At 54.6% G+C, this 17,964-nt stretch overlaps 4 protein-coding genes and 3 non-coding genes across 7 annotated transcripts; 6 read left to right on the top strand and 1 right to left on the bottom strand.

Moving 5' to 3' along the window:
* Positions 1 to 402: 402 nt before the first annotated feature.
* On the top strand, positions 403 to 2,628 carry BO82DRAFT_15070 (putative UV radiation resistance protein (UVRAG)). The gene is made up of 2 exons (XM_025630169.1): positions 403 to 647; positions 718 to 2,628. Exons 1-2 carry the CDS (start codon positions 594 to 596, stop codon positions 2,512 to 2,514), a joined length of 1,851 nt encoding a protein of 616 aa, XP_025485889.1. The 5' UTR covers positions 403 to 593; the 3' UTR covers positions 2,515 to 2,628.
* A 1,050-nt stretch (positions 2,629 to 3,678) lies between these two features.
* Positions 3,679 to 7,742, top strand: BO82DRAFT_396700 (Zn(II)2Cys6 transcription factor domain-containing protein). The gene is made up of 6 exons (XM_025638859.1): positions 3,679 to 3,945; positions 4,083 to 5,094; positions 5,152 to 6,152; positions 6,201 to 6,248; positions 6,297 to 6,595; positions 6,653 to 7,742. The coding sequence occupies exons 1-6, from the start codon at positions 3,765 to 3,767 to the stop codon at positions 7,511 to 7,513; spliced, it is 3,402 nt and encodes a 1,133-aa protein (XP_025485888.1). The 5' UTR covers positions 3,679 to 3,764; the 3' UTR covers positions 7,514 to 7,742.
* Positions 7,743 to 9,574: 1,832 nt separating this feature from the next.
* BO82DRAFT_323619 (pepsin-like aspartic protease) lies at positions 9,575 to 10,988 on the top strand. The gene is made up of 3 exons (XM_025632804.1): positions 9,575 to 10,258; positions 10,317 to 10,562; positions 10,641 to 10,988. The coding sequence occupies exons 1-3, from the start codon at positions 9,643 to 9,645 to the stop codon at positions 10,976 to 10,978; spliced, it is 1,200 nt and encodes a 399-aa protein (XP_025485887.1). The 5' UTR covers positions 9,575 to 9,642; the 3' UTR covers positions 10,979 to 10,988.
* A 639-nt stretch (positions 10,989 to 11,627) lies between these two features.
* BO82DRAFT_t321 lies at positions 11,628 to 11,713 on the top strand. Its single transcript has one exon. It is a non-coding gene; the product is annotated as a tRNA-Pro (tRNA).
* A 1,329-nt stretch (positions 11,714 to 13,042) lies between these two features.
* Positions 13,043 to 13,747, bottom strand: BO82DRAFT_409387 (LysM peptidoglycan-binding domain-containing protein; the record flags this gene model as incomplete). The annotated part of the gene is made up of 1 exon (XM_025639728.1): positions 13,043 to 13,747. A coding segment is annotated over one exon (678 nt), but the record flags the coding sequence as incomplete, so codon positions are not given.
* Positions 13,748 to 16,071: 2,324 nt separating this feature from the next.
* Positions 16,072 to 16,163, top strand: BO82DRAFT_t322. Its single transcript has one exon. It is a non-coding gene; the product is annotated as a tRNA-Pro (tRNA).
* An 86-nt stretch (positions 16,164 to 16,249) lies between these two features.
* On the top strand, positions 16,250 to 16,335 carry BO82DRAFT_t323. The gene has a single exon. It is a non-coding gene; the product is annotated as a tRNA-Pro (tRNA).
* Positions 16,336 to 17,964: the final 1,629 nt, after the last annotated feature.

Below are 17,964 nucleotides of genomic sequence, written 5' to 3'. Positions count from 1 at the left end.
AGAGGACTAGCGATTGGGTGGAAGGGGGTGAGTGGTGGAGTGGTGGTGAATTCCTGTTGAAGTTGGCTCTCTCACACACCTGGGAAAGTCGAATAGGCGGTTTGAAGATCTGAGGCGGATCAATTTTTCGACGGTTTCCCCGAACGGACGGGGCGGTCGATTCCGCCCGCCGCCTTTCTTTGGGCGGACCACCGACCGACTGACTGACTGAGGCCGCCGGGCTGTAGTCAATTGTTACTAGTAGCCAGCTTGTGTTTGCTGCACTCCATCTGCTTGCATCAATCGCTGCGGCGTGCGATCAGCTTCCCTACTGCTACTGCTCCTACGCACTCTCTTCCCCCCACACCAACACATTACGTCGTTTGCGATCCTTGACTCTTTTACGTGTTCTCTTCTTTCTTCTCTTTCTCTTTCTGTTGACTGTTGAATTAAGCAGCTAGTTGCTTTTGCTAGATACACAATTCTAATTGTCGTCATTTCATCTGATCCTTCTTCCCTACCCTCTACCCATCCTTGTCTAGGATGATCGGATCAATACCGCCTTCGCAGTGCGACAGCTAAGCTTGTCTTGCTTTCCCTTTGACCTGCCCGCGATGGCCGATGACAATGCAGGCGGTCGCCGCGAAAGACCTTGGCATTTCCCTCTGGTACATTCTTGCCGTGTCATGTTGATTGTGTATATCCTCGGGACAGACAACTGATTACCGTCTTGTTCAGAATCGCAAGCTGCGACATCTCCAGAGCATTTCCGTTCGCAACCTCGTCGTCACGCCACCACCGATCAAACCTCGCGGGAAACCCATTGATGACGAAGATGTACCCAATTCTCTGCAGTCGCCTTCCAAAGTCCCGATCGCCGATGTAAACCATTCCCTGCACCCTTCGCGCTCCTTTACCGATCTGAAGTCGTCCGCAACCACCAACCATCGTTCCGGGGGTCATGAAACACCAACAGCAGCAGGCCCCCCATTGCGACAATGGCATCGGAGGAACACCATGCCTTGGAATGCTCCCAACCCTCGCGCGAGACAGACGAAGCTGGAAGAGATTACCAGCAGTCGCATGGCTGATACCTGGTTCTCCCTCCATTGCGACGGGATCGAGGAGCCGGTCTACGTGAGCGAACCGGTGGAGCATGCTACGAACCCCAGCTTCCGGTCGTTCGATCTCAACATGTGCGGTCCCTCGGTGTCACGACGGGATCATCTGACTGTCAAGCTCTGGGCCAAGACTCGAGCAATGGGGGACTTTGTGCTGCTGGTGGAACTGCGTTTATGCTTGCAGTCACTCCAGTTCCTGGGGAAGTCGTTGGATAGCTTCCATCAGCCGCTGCCGGCGAACTCCATCCTCTTCCACTTTGCCGACGGTGTGTACACGAATCTGACCGATATCCCACCGGTCCTGCCTGCTGTGCCCGCACACCACGCCAAAGCGGCAGATGGCGTGGCGATGTCGACCTCGTCGTACGAGGCCCTCATGAAACTGGCCAATCTGGACGAGTGTATCCAGGATGCGCTCACAACCAGGGACCGGATTGAGGCGCAGATCAATTCGATCCTCGAGAGGGAGCAGCGCGGGGTGACCGCCGCCGGGAAACTCTCGCAGGCTCGGAACAAACTCGCAGTCACCAAGCATGCCATTGCTACCGAGCGCAAGCATCTCCACAGTGCTGCAAGGCGAAGGGATGAATTGGTCAATAGCATCAAGACCAGAAGAGTGGCCATGGAGCATGGGCGTGATGTCCAAGCCAAGGCCAAGAGCCACCTTCCCGATGCGCAATCGAAACTGAGCTCAAGTGCCGGGCTACTGGACAAGAACACCGAGGACTCCAAGGGTCAGATCCGGCGTATCTCGGAGGACTTGCTGGCGGTCTACCCGATCGAGCCCATTTACAACAAGCCACTTGCATTCACTATCGCAGGCCTGGCTCTACCCAACTCGGATTTCACCGACGTCGACCGCGACGAGGTGGCGGCGGCTCTTGGATATACCGCCCACCTAGTCTACCTTCTCTCCTTCTATCTCTCCACCCCGATCCCCTACCCGATCAATCCGTATCTGTCGCGCTCGTTCATCCAGGACCCGGTGTCTGCATCGCTGCCCCAGAGGACCTTCCCGCTCCACCCGGCCAGCGTGCAGTACCGATTCGAGTACGGCGTGTTTCTTCTGAACAAGAACATCGAGTTCTTGCTGAATGTACAGGGTCTACGCGTCCTGGACATCCGCCATACCCTTCCTAATCTCAAATATCTGCTCTACGTGCTCACGGCCGGCACGTCGGAGATTCCGGCCCGCAAGGCGGGAGGCATTCGCGGGCTTCTCCCGGGACGATTGACTCCCAGCATGTCTCGACGCGGCAGCGAAGACAGCGTGGCGACGCGCGCGTCGGTCGTATCTCGCAAGGCGATGATGAGTCCCGCCCCGAAGATGAACGGGAGTCTGGTGATCGATCGGGCCAAGCCGACGACGACCATCCCTAGCTTCCCCGACACGGCTGCGTCTTCGGTCGCCTGAGCAGAGCGCAAGTGCCTGCCAACATTGACTCTGGAGTGAATGCTTGGCCCTTTTTGTAAATCCCGAGGGGGTGGGCGCATATTATCTAATATTTCTACTTGTTGGTGTAAGACATGAGAGTGTTTGTGTTTTTTTTTTCTCTTGTTCTTGAAATTCTTCTATCGGATGAATTCCATTGGAGAGTGCTACATCAGTTGGATTAGCGTGACTGTGATTGGGGGGTTGGTTCAGTTCCCTTGATCCGCCTTATCGCAGACGGCCATTGCACAGATGAGGGCGGTAGGTCTCTTTCTCACCTCCCAGCTTTGTTCGTGTACTGTACATATATTATCCATTCGGATGTCCTGGGTATCCACTGTATCTGTAGGAGATGAAAGACTATTGACCGACCTGCAATGCAGCCCGTGAAGCATATATACATTCGGCAGTCACCGCTGGTTTTTTCCTCATCCAGGCGGTTATGGATCCCGTGATCAATGATGAGTAGGAATAGCCCGGAGTTTATTGGGATTACGATTGATAACAGATACAAGCCAGCATTCAGTCAGAGGCTGGCGATGTGTTTTTACCCCGCATTCTCAGCTGACGGAAGAACTGTCCGGGTGGTGTTGGTTCGAGATGGTGCATCTTGAAGGGCATAAGTTAATGTAATGAATGTTGTCGCTACTATTCTGGGGAGAAAGGAGAATTAGTGTGTTGTTCAATTGTTGAAACTGGATTTCTTGTTTTTCTCCCATTCCCTCACTCCCACTCTCACTCTCTCTCTCTCTCTCCGCCTTTTGAGAGAAGGTTGCGTCTCCACTGACTTCTTTGCCTTTCTTTGGCGGTCTCTGGAGGGAGACTAAGGTAAACTTTCCGAGGGAAAGTGAGTGAGTGGGTGTATGTGTGGGTTTGTGTGTGGGTTGGGTTGGTGAGAAGATCAGAGAGCACTGCAGGACTAAAGCGAGAGAGCGATAAGGGAAAAAGAAAGAAAGGTTGCTTCTGCTGCTGCTGCTGCTGCTGCTGCTGCTGCTGCTGCTGCTGCCTGGGGCCGGAAAGACCACAACAAACGGTTGTGCTGCTGGTTCTTCTGTTGCTGTTCCCGGCCTTTCTCTCTCTCTCTGCAGTGTCCCTGCCTCCGTCCTCCCTTATTATTATTTTTCCTCCTTCTCCCCCCACCGCTTTTTCTCGCTTTGCATCGGCATTTCCCCCCTCCCCCCCTTCTCCCGCCCTCTCGGTCGCTGTCCGTACTCCGACATAGGAGAGTCATCATGGCAGCACCTGCGAATACCGGCCCTCAGGAGCCTCTCTATTCGCACAACGGGCAAGACCAGAGTCAGAAGTCTCCATCGCCCCAGTCTCAGTCCCTGTCCCAGGCCCAGTCTCAGCATCGTCGTGGATACCAGGCCTGCGACCCGTGCCGAAAGCGCAAGGTGAAGTGCGACCTTGGCAGTAAGAGATCCCCTCCCCTCTATTTTTTTTCTTACCTTTCATTTGTGTTCCCCGGAATTCTCACTAGAATTATGCGGTCGCGAATATTTACTGTATTGGAGAAAGACAACTAATCTTCTCACTTATTATCTCCTCAGGTGTGGATAATCCTCGTCCTCCTCCTTGTGTGCGATGTCGCCGCGAAAGCAAACGTTGCGAGTTCTCCGCGACGAGGCGCAAGCGCAAGCCCTCGGACGCAGACGAGACGGAGGATGGCCTTCGTCGCGATAAGCGGATGATGGTCGGAGAGGTCATCTCCAGCCACGGCTCGAACAACAGCGATGGATCGCCGTATATACCCTCACTGGAGCATGCGTCCTCTTCGGTTGCCACTGCTGCTGCTGCGGCACCTACGGCGCTAGACAACAACAACAACAACAACAACAACAACAACAACAACCACACCCCCGGCCATCCGCGACTCAAGTGGTCGGAAAGCTCACCCACGGCTGGTCAATTACCACCACCAACGGTCGGCAGCCACCACCAGCGTTACACTACTACCACCTCTACCACCTCCACCACCAATCCGACCTCCACCTCCACCAATAACCCCCAGTCCACGCCTGCAGCGCATTTCGCGGATGCGCGGAGTAACCGTCTGTCGGTCTTCTCGGCCGCGGAGAGGAGCCATGCGCCCAGTTTTAGCCTCGAGGGCGGCCAGCCCATGATGAACCGCACCGCCGTCGAGCTGCTGTCGCCGGCCATCAGCAACAGTCACGACGCCCTGCACCTCCTGTCCGAAGCCGCCGGGCGCACGGAAGACCTCAATCGCCAGAGTCTGGAGAATCGATACGGAGCGCGCCAGTCGGTTTCCTCGTTTAACTCTCCCATGTCTCCGCTCACCCAGGCGGGCACTCCGCGCAGTGCGGGCGGGTCGTTCTCGAGACCCCAGCGGTCCGGCACCGTCCCCGTTGGGGGTGGTTATTACCAGGCTGGTGGCGCCGGGGCGATGGAAGGTGCACAGCATCCGGATGGGCGTGGACAACCGGACGCGACGGAGAATGCGCCGGACCCCGGGTTCGTGGATGCGGTCCGGGCATGGTCGCGATTGCGCTTCGTTCGTGCCGGCTGGCTGTCGGTGGAAGAGGCTATGGCCTACGTCGCATAGTATGTATTTTGGTTGCTTTGGTGGACAACTCTCCCTCGTACTGATAGATATGGCAGCTACTACGAACACCTTGCTCCCTTGAGTCCCATCGTGATCCCGGACTTCTCGCACCCATCGACGCATCGGAGTCTGCTTACGGATGAGCCGGTTCTGGCGGTGGCAATCTTGACAACCGCGTCGCGACATATGAAGCCGAAAGGCGATGGGGCTTATACACGGGCGTTCTACATCCACGATCGGCTTTGGTCGTATCTCCGCGGTATGATCGAGCGTCTCTTCTGGGGCCAGGAGAAATTCGACAATAACGGCATGGGGATCAGCCGGCCGCGGTCGTTCGACCTTGCGCCTACTTCTGCCAAGGGAAACCACAAGGGGAATCTGCGGTCGCTCGGTACCATCGAAGCGCTGCTGATCCTGACCGACTGGCATCCTCGAAATCTCCATTTCCCCCCGGGTGACGACGAGAACGCTCTCCTGGATCTGGATGCTCACACGCAGAGTCGATACGAGCGCGAGCTCGAAGCTGATGCGGAGAACACGGCGAATCGTGCCCCCAACAACGCCGCAGAGGGTCGGCTCGCCTTCCAGAAATGGCTCGAACCTGCCTGGCGGTCGGATCGCATGGCTTGGATGCTGCTGAGTACCGCGCAGGCGCTGGCTTTCGAGCTTGGAGTATTCGATCAGAAGAATGATGCCAAAGCTGCCGTCGAACCTTTATCGGAGCAGACTCGCAAACGCCGACTCCGCCGTCTGATCCTTGTCTACATCACGCAGAGCAGTGGCCGCTTGGGAATCCCGTCCATGCTACCCCTTCCGCAGTGGACCAGTGACATCCAACCGACTCCCGTGACGGGCGCGAAGGGCAGTGATACCATCGTCGATCGCATGCATGACTGCTGGATCGGAATCTCCAAGATCATGTACCAGAGCAATCAGCTGCTTTTCGCGTCGAACGAGCAGACCTCGGAGCTTATCCGGAGTGGACGGTACCGGGATCAGATCGATCGGTTCCAGCCTTTCTTGCGGGAATGGCGACATAACATCGATACCATTGATTGTAAGTGTCATTCCTAGGATCCGAGATGAGAGATGCTAATTGAATCAGTGGCGCCCCCTATGAGGAACATCCTGATGATTGAATATGAGTATACCCGTGAGTTGCCCTGTGCTGTGTTCTAAGATAGTGTGACTGACGGCCCAGGGCTCTACGTCAATTCCCTGGCGCTTCAGGCGGTGGTGGATCGGTGGACGACGATGACGAACGAAGCGGCCCAGAGCCAGATGTCACGACCGAATGCGGGCCCGTCAGCGAGCGGTGTTGGGTTTCACGTGCTTATGGAGCTGTATCGGGTCAACGAACCCTACATTCAAGAGGTGGTCGATGCATCGCGCAAGATTCTGCAGACGGTGCTGGAGGTGCTTGTCCCCGGGGACCATCTCAAGCACGCCCCGGTGCGGACGTGTTTCCGCATTCTGTCGGGGATGATCTTCATTCTCAAGGTTCGTACAGTGTGCGTCTATCCGCCGACGGAATCCGCGCTGACATTGCATCCCTAGACCTTCACTCTGGGTGCCAAGGAGGATGATGTGCGTGTCTCCCTGGACCTCCAGGACCGCACCATCGAGGCGCTGCGGACGTGCGTGGTCGACGATGTGCACCTCAACCATGCCATTGCACGACTGCTGGAGTTGCTGACGACCAGTATCCGCACGCGCTTCCTTCGGTTCGCGCCGCTGGACCGCGGTGGGGACGGGGAGCAGGAGCGGCCGTCGGCGCCGGTGTCACGACACCAGTCGCCGCGGCCGCGCGACGGAGCCCCGGGCCGTCGCGAGGGGTCCAGTCACACCTGGACGCCGGCGCAGCAGACCACGCCGGCGCAGAACCTGGGGTATGTCGACGGGACGAGCCAGACGGGGACCAGCATGAGCTCCTCGGTGCATGACCCCCTGGCGGCGATTCCCGCGCAGTCGATTAACTCCTCGCACATCAACGTCTCGTTCATGCCCCCTCCCCCGTCCATGTACCACAACTACTACGACCCCAGCGCGACCCCGCCTGCGGGGGAGATGGAAGGGAGTGGTGTAGCGTCTGCCTCGACGACGACCAACAACAACAACAACCACAGCCACAACAACAACAACGTCACCGCGTCGCAGTCGATGCCGGACAACAACCCCAGCACCTCCGGCGGACTCCCGGACTGGTTCGCGCTCCCGCTGGATCAGTTCTTCAACAGCTCCACCGCGGTCGTGGACCAGGGGCTGGGCGGCACGGGACCGATGGTGGGGGAATTCGACATGTTGGAGGTTTTGCTCAATGAACAGTATGACGGCGTCGGTGTTGGTCCTGAGGGGGGTGATGCTGCCGCTGCCGCTGCCGCGGCTGCCAGCCTCCCCTCGCAGTTTTTGTCCTCGTGAGATACGGAGTATTTTGGGGGGGGGATTGTAATTATGAGATAAGGAGATGCAGAGCCGAGGGGTATGACTGTACGAATTACGATATCATAGTTTTTGTGTGTTGTGTATATCCCGATTAGCTAGTTAGCTAGGTCTGTCTGTGGTTGTATTGTATTGTACAATCTGCTGCTGCTGCTGCTGCTACTGCTGCAGGTCTCAGATGCGTCATTTCGGGACTCGGTTACCTCACTCATTGTTATCATTTTTAATCGGGATGAGGTTATCAGGGGTTTATCAGTTGCGATATCTCCTGATACTTACAGCACGTAGTTGATTACCGTAGTGCCTGTGGTGTCGGGGTCTGGTCAAGAGGGGGGGGTAATAATAGTTTAGCAGGAGGTACACCTAGGCATCTAATCTAAATTCCCAGGGTCCAATAATTCATCTCCATATTCATATGAACAACCGAGCTAAACGTCAGAAGTCCTAACAACACCCCATCTCCGGGGTTTCATTGGTTTATAGGTTCATAGCGCAAGCAGCGATGTGACACTGACAGTATTCAGGAGCGAAATCTTCAGCTGCCCCATGCATTCCTTATCAGCGACTCTTCAATCGGAGCCCCGTTGGTTTTCACTCCCAGAAGGATGGAGAGAAGTGCAGTGTGAAGGGAGGGGGGGGGGGGGAAGTCAGGGTCTCGAGTCGCCCGCCCGCAGCCTGGCTAATTTCCCCCTCGACCCTGCAGGAAGCATATCAGAAGGCACCACTGCCCCCAGACCCTGCAGGATTTTGATTTGTGCAGATCGGGTGGGGATCGACGGGTTGTGATTGGGGGGATTGGGTTAAGTTGGTTGAACTTGCAGCTAAGGTCGTCGAAGAAGTGGCCATTGGCCGTTGCAGTGACTGTTAGACTGTTAGTTAGTGTTGACTCGTTGAAGGCAAGTGTGAGGGGGTTTACTGGTGGTACTGTTGGTGAAGACCGGAGGCTGCCGAGGCCGAGGTCGAACTTCTCCGTTGCGCACCGAGAGGGTTGGCTTAGGTTATGTTGCATTGCATAGATTATTTATTACCCACTTTGGGGGGGACAGGGGTCAGGAGCACCGTCGGAGGTTGGGTCTGGGCATTTTAGCTTGGTTTTTAGCTTACTCTGTTCATATACTAAGTCATTAAGTTAGTTGTGATAGTGTAAACTGCACTGAGATGATAATAATAATGTGCCTGGGCTAGGCTCAGGGTCTTGGGGTAACTTAGGGACAGTACCTCGGGACGCACCGTTGTTAGGGCTTCTTAGGGTTTACTGGGGGCACTTTTTGTACTCTCTCTATCTATCCTGTACTGGATACGCCGATCGTCGCTGATTTTCTATGATAAGAAGAGGGTCTAATTCAAGATGGTCTATGATGTTTTCAGTGTTTAATCGATTACTGACTCTCTTCCAAAGGGGTAGTCTAGTTCAGGTACCATACCAGATGAAGAGGGGCAACGAAAGGTGAGTGTTCCGGAGTCCGTTCGAACGTCCGTCTCGCTCCCACTACCCTACCTACATACACTTCACCTCAAAGTATATTCTCTGAAGAAGACGGAGGGTGGCGATGGCTTGGAGCGTGAGGATTGGCGCAAGCAATTCTTGGTAGTCTTGGTCTTCTTGTGAAGACTGCAGAAGTTCTTATCCCCAATCAAGCTCCTCACGAAGGATTGCCAGGTACGGGCAGTCTGACGCTCGCCGGTGACTGGTTCCCTAGCCATATAGTCTTGTGCTTGGCGCAATTGGGGGGAATAACCTCATGCGGATAAGGCTGGCCATTGGACCATTCCCCCTCCCCCACTAGATTAGCGGCGATGATCGTCGGTCTTTGCTTCCTGATGGATTGGTGGTGCTCCGGTCTCCGTTGGCGTGATTGAGGGGAGTGAGACATTTGGATATTACCCTGGGCGGTAGTATACACTCGGCGAGATAGAATACTCGTGCGTGGATGAGGATGTATGCAGAGTGTAAGGACTGAGCATGTACAGCACGGCTGCAGAAGGTATAAAGAGCACATTGAAACCCGCGTCAATTGAGATTCTCTTCTTCATCCAGCAGCAGCAGCAGCAGCAGGTCCCTTCTCCTTCTCTTCCTCCTTGTGATATCTGCTTGAACATCCCCCACCATGGTCGTCCTCAACAAGGCTGCAGCCCTTCTTCTGGGTCTGACCACCGCCGCCACCGCGGCTCCCCTGGCCGAGACGCAGGCTTCTGTCCCCGTCAAGAACTTCTCCGTCAAGCAGGTCGAGAAGGAGGGCAGCAAGGGACGTACCGTCAACCTGCCGGGTCTGTATGCCAACGCGCTGGCCAAGTACGGCGCCCAGGTGCCGGCCAGCGTCAAGGCCGCCGCCGTCAGTGGCAGCGTCGTGACCATCCCCCAGGCCAACGACGTCTCCTACCTGACCCCCGTCACCGTGGGCAGCTCGACCTTGAACCTGGACTTCGACACCGGATCCGCTGACCTCTGGGTCTTTTCCTCGGAGCTGGCCGCCTCCTCGCGCACCGGCCACAGCATCTACACCCCCGGCAGCACCGCCCAGAAGCTGTCCGGCTACAGCTGGAGCATCTCCTACGGCGACGGCAGCTCCGCCAGCGGCGACGTCTACAAGGACAAGGTCACCGTCGGCACGGTGACGGCCAGCAGCCAGGCCGTCGAGGCCGCCAGCCGCATCAGCTCCGAGTTCGTCCAGGACACCGACACCGACGGTCTGTTGGGTCTGGCCTTCAGCTTGATCAACACGGGTATGTCTTCTTCTTCTTCTCTCTGCGTGGTCTAACCTGTATTAATCCCGCGGTGCAGTCTCCCCCCAGGCCCAGACCACCTTCTTCGACACCGTCAAGTCCAGCCTGGACAGCCCTCTCTTCGCTGTCGACCTGAAGTACCACGCCGCCGGTACCTACGACTTCGGATTCATCGACTCCTCCAAGTACACCGGCTCGCTGACCTACGCCAACGTCGACGCCCGCCAGGGCTTCTGGCAGTTCACCGCCAGCGGCTACGGCGTGGGCTCGGCGTCCCACTCCTCTTCTTTCTCTGCTATTGCTGGTACGTTGCCTTCCTTTCCCCACCCTATACCCAACCCCCTCTCCCCCCTCTCCACAGCCACTCCTAACAGCAACACAGACACCGGCACCACCCTCATCCTCCTCGACGACTCCATCGTCTCCACCTACTACAGCAGCGTGCGCGGCGCCTCCTACAGCTACAACTACGGCGGCTACGTCTTCTCCTGCTCCACCTCCCTGCCCGACTTCAGCGTCAAGATCGGCTCCTACACCGCCGTCGTCCCCGGCAAGTACATCAACTACGCCCCCATCACCACCGGCAGCTCTACTTGCTACGGTGGCATCCAGTCCAACGAGGGCCTGGGCCTGTCCATCCTCGGTGATGTGTTCCTCAAGAGCCAGTACGTCGTCTTCGACTCGGAGGGCCCGAGAATCGGATTCGCTGCGCAGGCTTAGATCTGATTTGAGGGGGCGGTTGTGGGTGATGCTGGGGGGTCGTGGTCGTGATCGTGGTCTGGATGATTGGGGATATGGTACTGTACATAGTACTGTACATAAGGGATGGTGAACATATGATCTGGTTGATGAATATATGTCTTTTGATGTTTATAGTTTTGCAGAGGAATGGATGTTGATGTTGTGTTCTTTTTGCAGTAATTGGGTTTCTTACGTAGGGTGAGGTCTGGGTGTAGGACTGTACTGTACTTCGCGGAATGGGGTTACAGGCTCCATGGGACTTGCCGGGCTATTGGTCGATCTCCCATCATCGATTCTCTACAATAGCGTGCACAGTAATGGTTGACGCAGTCAAAGGATTCAGACAAAGACCTAGACGTGCTCGTGGATACAGCATCCCAGCCTTAGGGAGCGTCACAGCGGAGACGGGCATCAAAGAGAATCAGATATCGGCAGCCCCTCATGGAACCTGATGCCACTCAGCGAGGTTGTACTAGTGGCAATGACTGTATCTGTGGTTATATACTGGCTAATAGTATTATGTATGCCTCCATGTAACCCCACGCAATCTGGTGAATACATGATGTTTAGAAGGCTGTATGCGTTAATGAGAATATGTTTACAGAGTAAAGGCAGATATAATATAAGCGCCCGGATGGTCTAGTGGTATGATTCTCGCTTTGGGATCCACATCTTAAATGCGAGAGGCCCCGCGTTCGAATCGCGGTTCGGGCCACTTCTTTTTTGCTTTTTGTTCTTTGTGTTTTTTTTGGTGGGGTTGTCGATCCGAAGGGGTATGTGGGTTTCTCTGATAATGTTTCTTTCTTTATTTCATCGTTCTCATCCAGCTTAGTACTGGGCTTTTGTTGTTTTCTCTGGTGGGAATTCTCTATTCTATAGCTGGCTTCATCGCCGAATCGAATTCCCGTCCCCAAGAGGTCTGACGGTCCTGCCGGGCTTTTCTCCAGAAAGGAAGAATTATTTGAGCTTCTGGTCTCGTATATCACTAACATGATCGTGGATGCATATACTCGCATAAGAATTCCGCATTCTTGTGGGATTTTCTATTTCTTTTTTTTTCTTTTATTCTTTTGGAAATGTAGGAATGCTGGTTGTCTTACTTTGATTGGCCACGGTTTCGACAATGTAGGTAAGTTTGGCGGGGAAGAGCGGGATGATGGGAATATACTTCGGCTCCCGCCGCGCTTATCTCGAACTCAATTCATCATCTCGGTCAGTATGCCACACCACTAGCCCGTGCACCTGGGATGGGAGAAATGACCACGTGAGCCGATATGCGACACAGCAAGTACGATGATGATTAATGGCATCGTCAAGAACGGAATGCTGCGTTTGTGGGAGGGCTGATAGGGGAAGCTAAGGAGGGCCACATCGGCGATTCGGGCTTGCCCCGGAGGGTGAAGTTTATACGGCCTGAGTTAGTACGGAGTACTCAGAGGAAGGACATTTTACCCAACCAACCAGGCAAAAAATCAAAAGCAAAAAAAAAACATACAACAGAAGGGATTCGCTGGTGGTCACCCACCCAACTACTAACCTCCCGGCGTGTGGCTTGAGTACGGCTGAGCGGACGGGAAGCCCTATTTTCCACACCCTGTGGTCGTATGTATTGGGTCCGGACTTGGAACAATACATAGCTAGTATTTGATAGATTGAGTGACGAGCCGATTCTCGAGTCATAGGAGCTGGTATATCGGGACACGGTGGATGTGCGTAATATCATGATTGACAACTTGGAAGTTGGATGCACGGTATTCGATGCACCTGTTAATCCACTGTGTTGTGAAAATGGAATGGTCTGTCCTGCGAGTAGCCTCAACCTATATTTTAATGATAGCAACCATCCCCTCCCCAGTCGCTTGAACCTGGGTTCCAGCAACGACATACTACATGTATCATCGCTTGTGGACCAAGAAAAAGTACTTTTATTTATGAATCCGCCACGCCGTGTGAGACATTGTACTTCGGTAAAAACGGGTTTCTGTCTTTCTGTCACCACAAGGTATCTTGCTCGATTTCTTAGTACAGCAGTAATACTCCATGAATGAACCAAGAAAAATGGTCAGTAGACTAACTTCCAGGTGCACCGACACAATAGTACTCGTTGGCCCAGAAATCAGAATTACAATTCGCGCCTCCTGCGCCGAGAACTGGGTTCCAGGAGTAGAGCTCGGTGGCCGTGATACCGTTCTTCGTGGCGAAGCCGGGGCAAGTATCTCCCGAGGCCACTTCGGCAAATTTCGTACACTGGAGGTCTATGCCTGACTGGATTGGCGAAGGCGTGACTACAGCCGTGCTAGTAGGCGCAGCTGTTGTAGTAGCTGAGCTATCAGGCGCGCCGACGCAATAGTAATCGTTGGCCCAGAAATCCGAGCCGCAGTTCGAGCCCCCGCTACCAAGGGCTGGGTTCCAGCTATAAAGCTGGGCGGGTGTGATATTATTCGCCGAGGCGAAAGCGATGCAGGTATCTCCAGAGACGGCCGCGGAATATTTTGTACATTGCGGGTCGATTTCGGATTGGACTGGGGAGGGAGTAGGTACACCCGTGGAGCTGGCTGTGGAAGTGGTGGTTGTACCTGTTGCAAGTCCGACGCAGTACCAGTTCCCAGCGAAGAACTGTGTGAGACAGTTCTCGCCATTTGACCCAAGGACAGGATTCCACGTCTCCAACTGCGGTGACGTGATGCCGAAGTCCTGGCTGAAAGAGTCGCAGCCATCGCCCGACTGCGCCTGAGCATACCGATCACACACGTTGATGGTGTGCCAGATTGGGTCGGGCTGGGTGGAGTGCCGCCGGGTGCCACGAGAGTGGAATTTCTGGAGGAGCCACCAACTCCACCACTTCCCGTGGATGTCCCACTTCCGTCACCTCCGCCGCGCGGGTCTCCGCTACTAGTTGTTTTGTTCGTTGGGGCGAGATGTAAGTACCGCCTGGTGCACTCGTGCAAACATATTGCTCGGTCGTATTATCACAGATACCAATGAGATTCGGGTTCCACGAGAGGAACTGTGTGGTTGTGATGGTGTTGTTGCCAAGAGCCGGAAGAGTTGCGACATATTGAGCACTGCGTTCGTTGGGGTGAGTGAGGGTCATGATCCGCTACTGCAAATCGATGCGGTTTATATGGGTCTGAGTGCACTTACCAGGTTGTGTTTGCACTCAGCTGGGTAACAGTGTAAGAGAAAGGAGGGCACACGACCGGAATCTCGGTAGGATCAAAATCAGGCATGCAGTCTGGATTTTGATACAGCTGCCATATATCACCCGTTGATGCATTCAGGAACGGGGCCATGACATGGCCCACTGGGAGTGGGACTAAACTGTTACTACTCCGTAGTCCCATGGGACCTCGAGATGTCAGTCATAATGACTACTACGTAGTGACTCCCTACTCGGTAGGTACCTACCGGTACCTTGAGATCGCGAGTTGCTTCCTTTTCGTCTTCTAATCCCTGCCCTTTATGCCTGAGGCAACTACGAAAGTGTCGACCAAAAACGCACCATGTGCAACAACAATCTGAGTCACACGGGCTGTTACCTTGCTCGGACAGGAAAGAACACATGACATTCACGTGATACGCCTACTGAACCCCTATCCTGATCGGGCAGTGATCCTGAGATGCTTTTCAACACCATCAACAACAAACATCGATAATGAAAACAACCTGCAGCCTGACATATCTTCGGTACTTCGCGCTATAGGCAAAGAAAATGGGTCTTAGTGACAGGAATTGCTCCAGCTTCGGGATATCAAAGATACCATTGCTTTTACGCAACCAATTGTAGATGAGGATATGCGACAAGGACGAGCTAACCGCACGGAGGGCCAGGGAAGGAAGACACATGTGTGAGTGTCGATTTGGCGGGGAAAACAGTTCATGTTACGGGGCTCGGTGCTGGGCTTGCGGAAAACGTGGAAATGTCCGAGGCTACGTCGACGTTGGTGATACGGCTAACCGACTTGAAATGTTATCGGATGCCTGGTATGTCGTCGAGGATTACCGGCTCGGGATGATGAGCGGCTGCGGCTGGACTGGAAAGCAGTTGAAGTTATTTCTTTTTGGCATATGGACGGTGGGGAACCATTTCACAGGCTAGGACGGTGATATTTACTCACTCACTTGGGTCAAGACGTGCAATGCAATCGAGGGCAGGAAAAAAAAAGAAGACTGTGGTCAACTAAATGAGCTTTGGCCGTTGCAGAAGAATCATGGCTGAGTAGTATGCGGTCCTCTGGCAGCTCTGGCCCCCTCCCCGGAGAACCAATGCCTGTACTAGCACGGCATTCAAGGACGGCTGAGGACGATGGAGGACGATCCTCTAGAAGCAATATTCTTGTTATGTGGTAATAGCAAGCCCAGAATCAGGATCCTCGAGCATGGCATTCATTCACCAGTAGTATCGCTCGAGGCTCGCAGGGCGTCTTCCCATATCAGACCACGCCGAGTAGGAGACCACTGCGGCAGTTGTATCTTTGCATCTCAACCGTGACCACTTCAGTATAGGCACCCATTCTCATAACTCTGACCAGCTATCGGACCCCTGGAATAGTTGTGCTAGAAGAATAAAGAACTCAGAGCCAGAAAGATCCAAATCCGAGAACCCCGAAGTGGTGGAAGTGGTTTATTTTTCACCTTCTGGTCTTTGCATTGGTGGGCCATTCGGACACTTTTTTAAGTGGATGTGTGTCGAAGAATAAGAAAGGAGAAGGTTTGTCTGTCTATGATTAGCTCCAGCGTGGGAGCTGATATACCGGGCGACAGCGGACGAATGTACGACTATAATTTACAGCCTCGGTACTTCAATATATTTTGCACACGGCGGGAGCTTTCCAACAGGAGTTCATTTGTGGGGCGAGCATCAATACTTGGTATACACTATCCACAGGTGTATCCTAAGCAGTTAATTATCTGTAGAATATAGGTAAGCAGCAGGATTCAAGTACTTATACAGTCTTTTAACCGTAAGTACAACCGCTTCACAGACAACAACACACCTTTATCTCTCCTCTACACAAATAGCGTATTGTCCCCGTCTATGTTCTCATAAATCCAGCCCATGACATCATCAAGCCCGGGTGGTCTAGTGGTATGATTCTCGCTTAGGGATTCCAAACCCAAGCATATCTGCGAGAGGTCCCGCGTTCGATCCGCGGCTCGGGCCTTGTTTCTTTTGTTTTTGTTTTCCTTTCATTGACACCGGGAATGGGTGGACATAGGGTAAGCAAGTTAGCTTGTGACATCATAAGAGCCCGGATGGTCTAGTGGTATGATTCTCGCTTTGGGATCCACATCTGAAATGCGAGAGGCCCCGCGTTCGAATCGCGGTTCGGGCCACTCTTTTTGTTTTGCCCCACGCCAACTGCTTGGGACGACTCTTGCTCAAGGGTGTGTGTGGATTCGTCGTTTTTTTGCTTTCGTTAGTGGTTGGGTCTCCTGCAATTGCATGCCAGTCCCGAAAGCGTCAGTCCCTATTTACTATGGGCTCGGGAAACTCTGTTCCATGGTAAACGATGGATGGAGACATCTAATGTCATATTCTTCTTGTCATTATCGGTCTATGCTACATACAGTACAGTTCAGCAATTTTCCCACGCCCCTCTTACACAATCTAGCACCCATATAACAAACACCTACTAAATATCGATATCTCCACAATCAATGCAATCATTAGTCATCAACCCAGCCCGCTGACCTTGACAAGTATAAGATTGTTCGTCGCCCTAAGAATGCAAAGGCCGTGCTCGCGCCGACCCTAAAACGAGCCGTCGTATTCCTCGAACTCATCCTCCGGTTCAGCTGCCGCCCCTCTACCGGCCTTCGGCTTCAGGACGTCGGTGATGCTGACCAGCTTGGAGTAGAAGTCGATGACCCGGGGGTGGACCATGACCTTGCGGGGCTCGAACCGCGTAACCTGCAGGCCCGCCTTGGAGGTTGCACGACTCAGCGCGACGTACGCCTGGCCCTTCTCGAACACCTTGCCCAGATCGACCTTGACGCGCTGCAGGGTCTGACCCTGCGCCTTGTGGATGGACAGCGCCCACGCCAGGATCAGCGGCACCTGCTGGCGCTGCGCCTGCACCTCGCCGTTGGGCAGCTCGATCTTCCATGTCTCGGGCTGGCAGAGCAGATGCCGCTCCGTGCCGTCGGGCTGCACGAAGCACACCAGCGGCCACTTGCGCGTCGTCACGGCGGCGCCCGCGCCGACGGCAGCCGTGCCGTCCTTGTGGGCCAGCGGCTTGAGCTTCTTGCGGGCCCGCGCCATGATCGCGTCGTCGTTGTCGATGTCAATGTCCCCCTCCCCACCATCGGCCTTATTCCCGCCCGAGAATTCGTTCTCGTTCTCGATGTAGTAGTCGAAGGTCGCCTCGTCCATGAACGCCACCACCCGCCCGATCGACCCGTTCACCAGCGTGTCCTCCATGTTCTTGATCAGCATCACCTGCGCCCCCTTCTTCAGGTGGATCACCGGCGGCGCCATGCAGTTGGAGAGGAGCTTCTCGCGGAACTGCAGGTCCTGGATCGTCCCCGTGTCCAGCGCGTGGAAGGTCATCACTTCGCCCGAGAGTCGGTTCATGCGCGCACTGTTCGCGTGGTCGACCTCTTGCCGGGTGGGGAATCTAGCCGGCTGTCAATACCCTGTCTTGTTTTGCGTTGGAGGAGGGCAAAAGCATACAACTCAGTGGCCTCGAGGGCGTCGTGGAAGTTCAATGGCCGAGAAAGCTGCTTGAAGGTTTCGATCGTGCGCGGGGTCAATTTGCCCAGTCGCATCTCGTTCAGCATGTCGGCGAACTCCGGGTCCTTCTGACGGAAGATGTGGGTGAGCAGGATCGTGTGTTGGATCGAGGTGTTCCAGGTCGAGGCCGCGAAGGCGAACTTGGCCTCGCGGTTGCCGCCTTCCGGCACCGGGGGCAGCTGAAAGAAGTCGCCGGTCACGACGAGCTGGATCCCTCCGAACGGACGGC

Source organism: Aspergillus uvarum (assembly GCF_003184745.1).
Source record: "Aspergillus uvarum CBS 121591 unplaced genomic scaffold BO82scaffold_108, whole genome shotgun sequence".
NCBI lineage: Eukaryota > Fungi > Ascomycota > Eurotiomycetes > Eurotiales > Aspergillaceae > Aspergillus > Aspergillus uvarum.
Note: the sequence above shows the minus strand (reverse complement) of the source record. Positions and strands in the feature narration are given on the sequence as shown.

What these genes read in the sequence shown, in the direction of transcription:
- BO82DRAFT_15070 (XM_025630169.1), top strand. Translation starts at nt 594, where the DNA reads ATGGCCGATGACAATGCAGGCGGTCGCCGCGAAAGACCTTGGCATTTC. An exon ending in GACCTTGGCATTTCCCTCTG is followed by an intron (nt 648 to 717) that starts GTACATTCTTGC and finishes CGTCTTGTTCAG; the next exon opens with AATCGCAAGCTGCGACATCT.
- BO82DRAFT_396700 (XM_025638859.1), top strand. Translation starts at nt 3,765, where the DNA reads ATGGCAGCACCTGCGAATACCGGCCCTCAGGAGCCTCTCTATTCGCAC. An exon ending in GGTGAAGTGCGACCTTGGCA is followed by an intron (nt 3,946 to 4,082) that starts GTAAGAGATCCC and finishes TTATCTCCTCAG; the next exon opens with GTGTGGATAATCCTCGTCCT. An exon ending in GGATGATCTTCATTCTCAAG is followed by an intron (nt 6,596 to 6,652) that starts GTTCGTACAGTG and finishes TTGCATCCCTAG; the next exon opens with ACCTTCACTCTGGGTGCCAA.
- BO82DRAFT_323619 (XM_025632804.1), top strand. Translation starts at nt 9,643, where the DNA reads ATGGTCGTCCTCAACAAGGCTGCAGCCCTTCTTCTGGGTCTGACCACC. An exon ending in CTTCAGCTTGATCAACACGG is followed by an intron (nt 10,259 to 10,316) that starts GTATGTCTTCTT and finishes CCCGCGGTGCAG; the next exon opens with TCTCCCCCCAGGCCCAGACC. An exon ending in TTCTTTCTCTGCTATTGCTG is followed by an intron (nt 10,563 to 10,640) that starts GTACGTTGCCTT and finishes ACAGCAACACAG; the next exon opens with ACACCGGCACCACCCTCATC.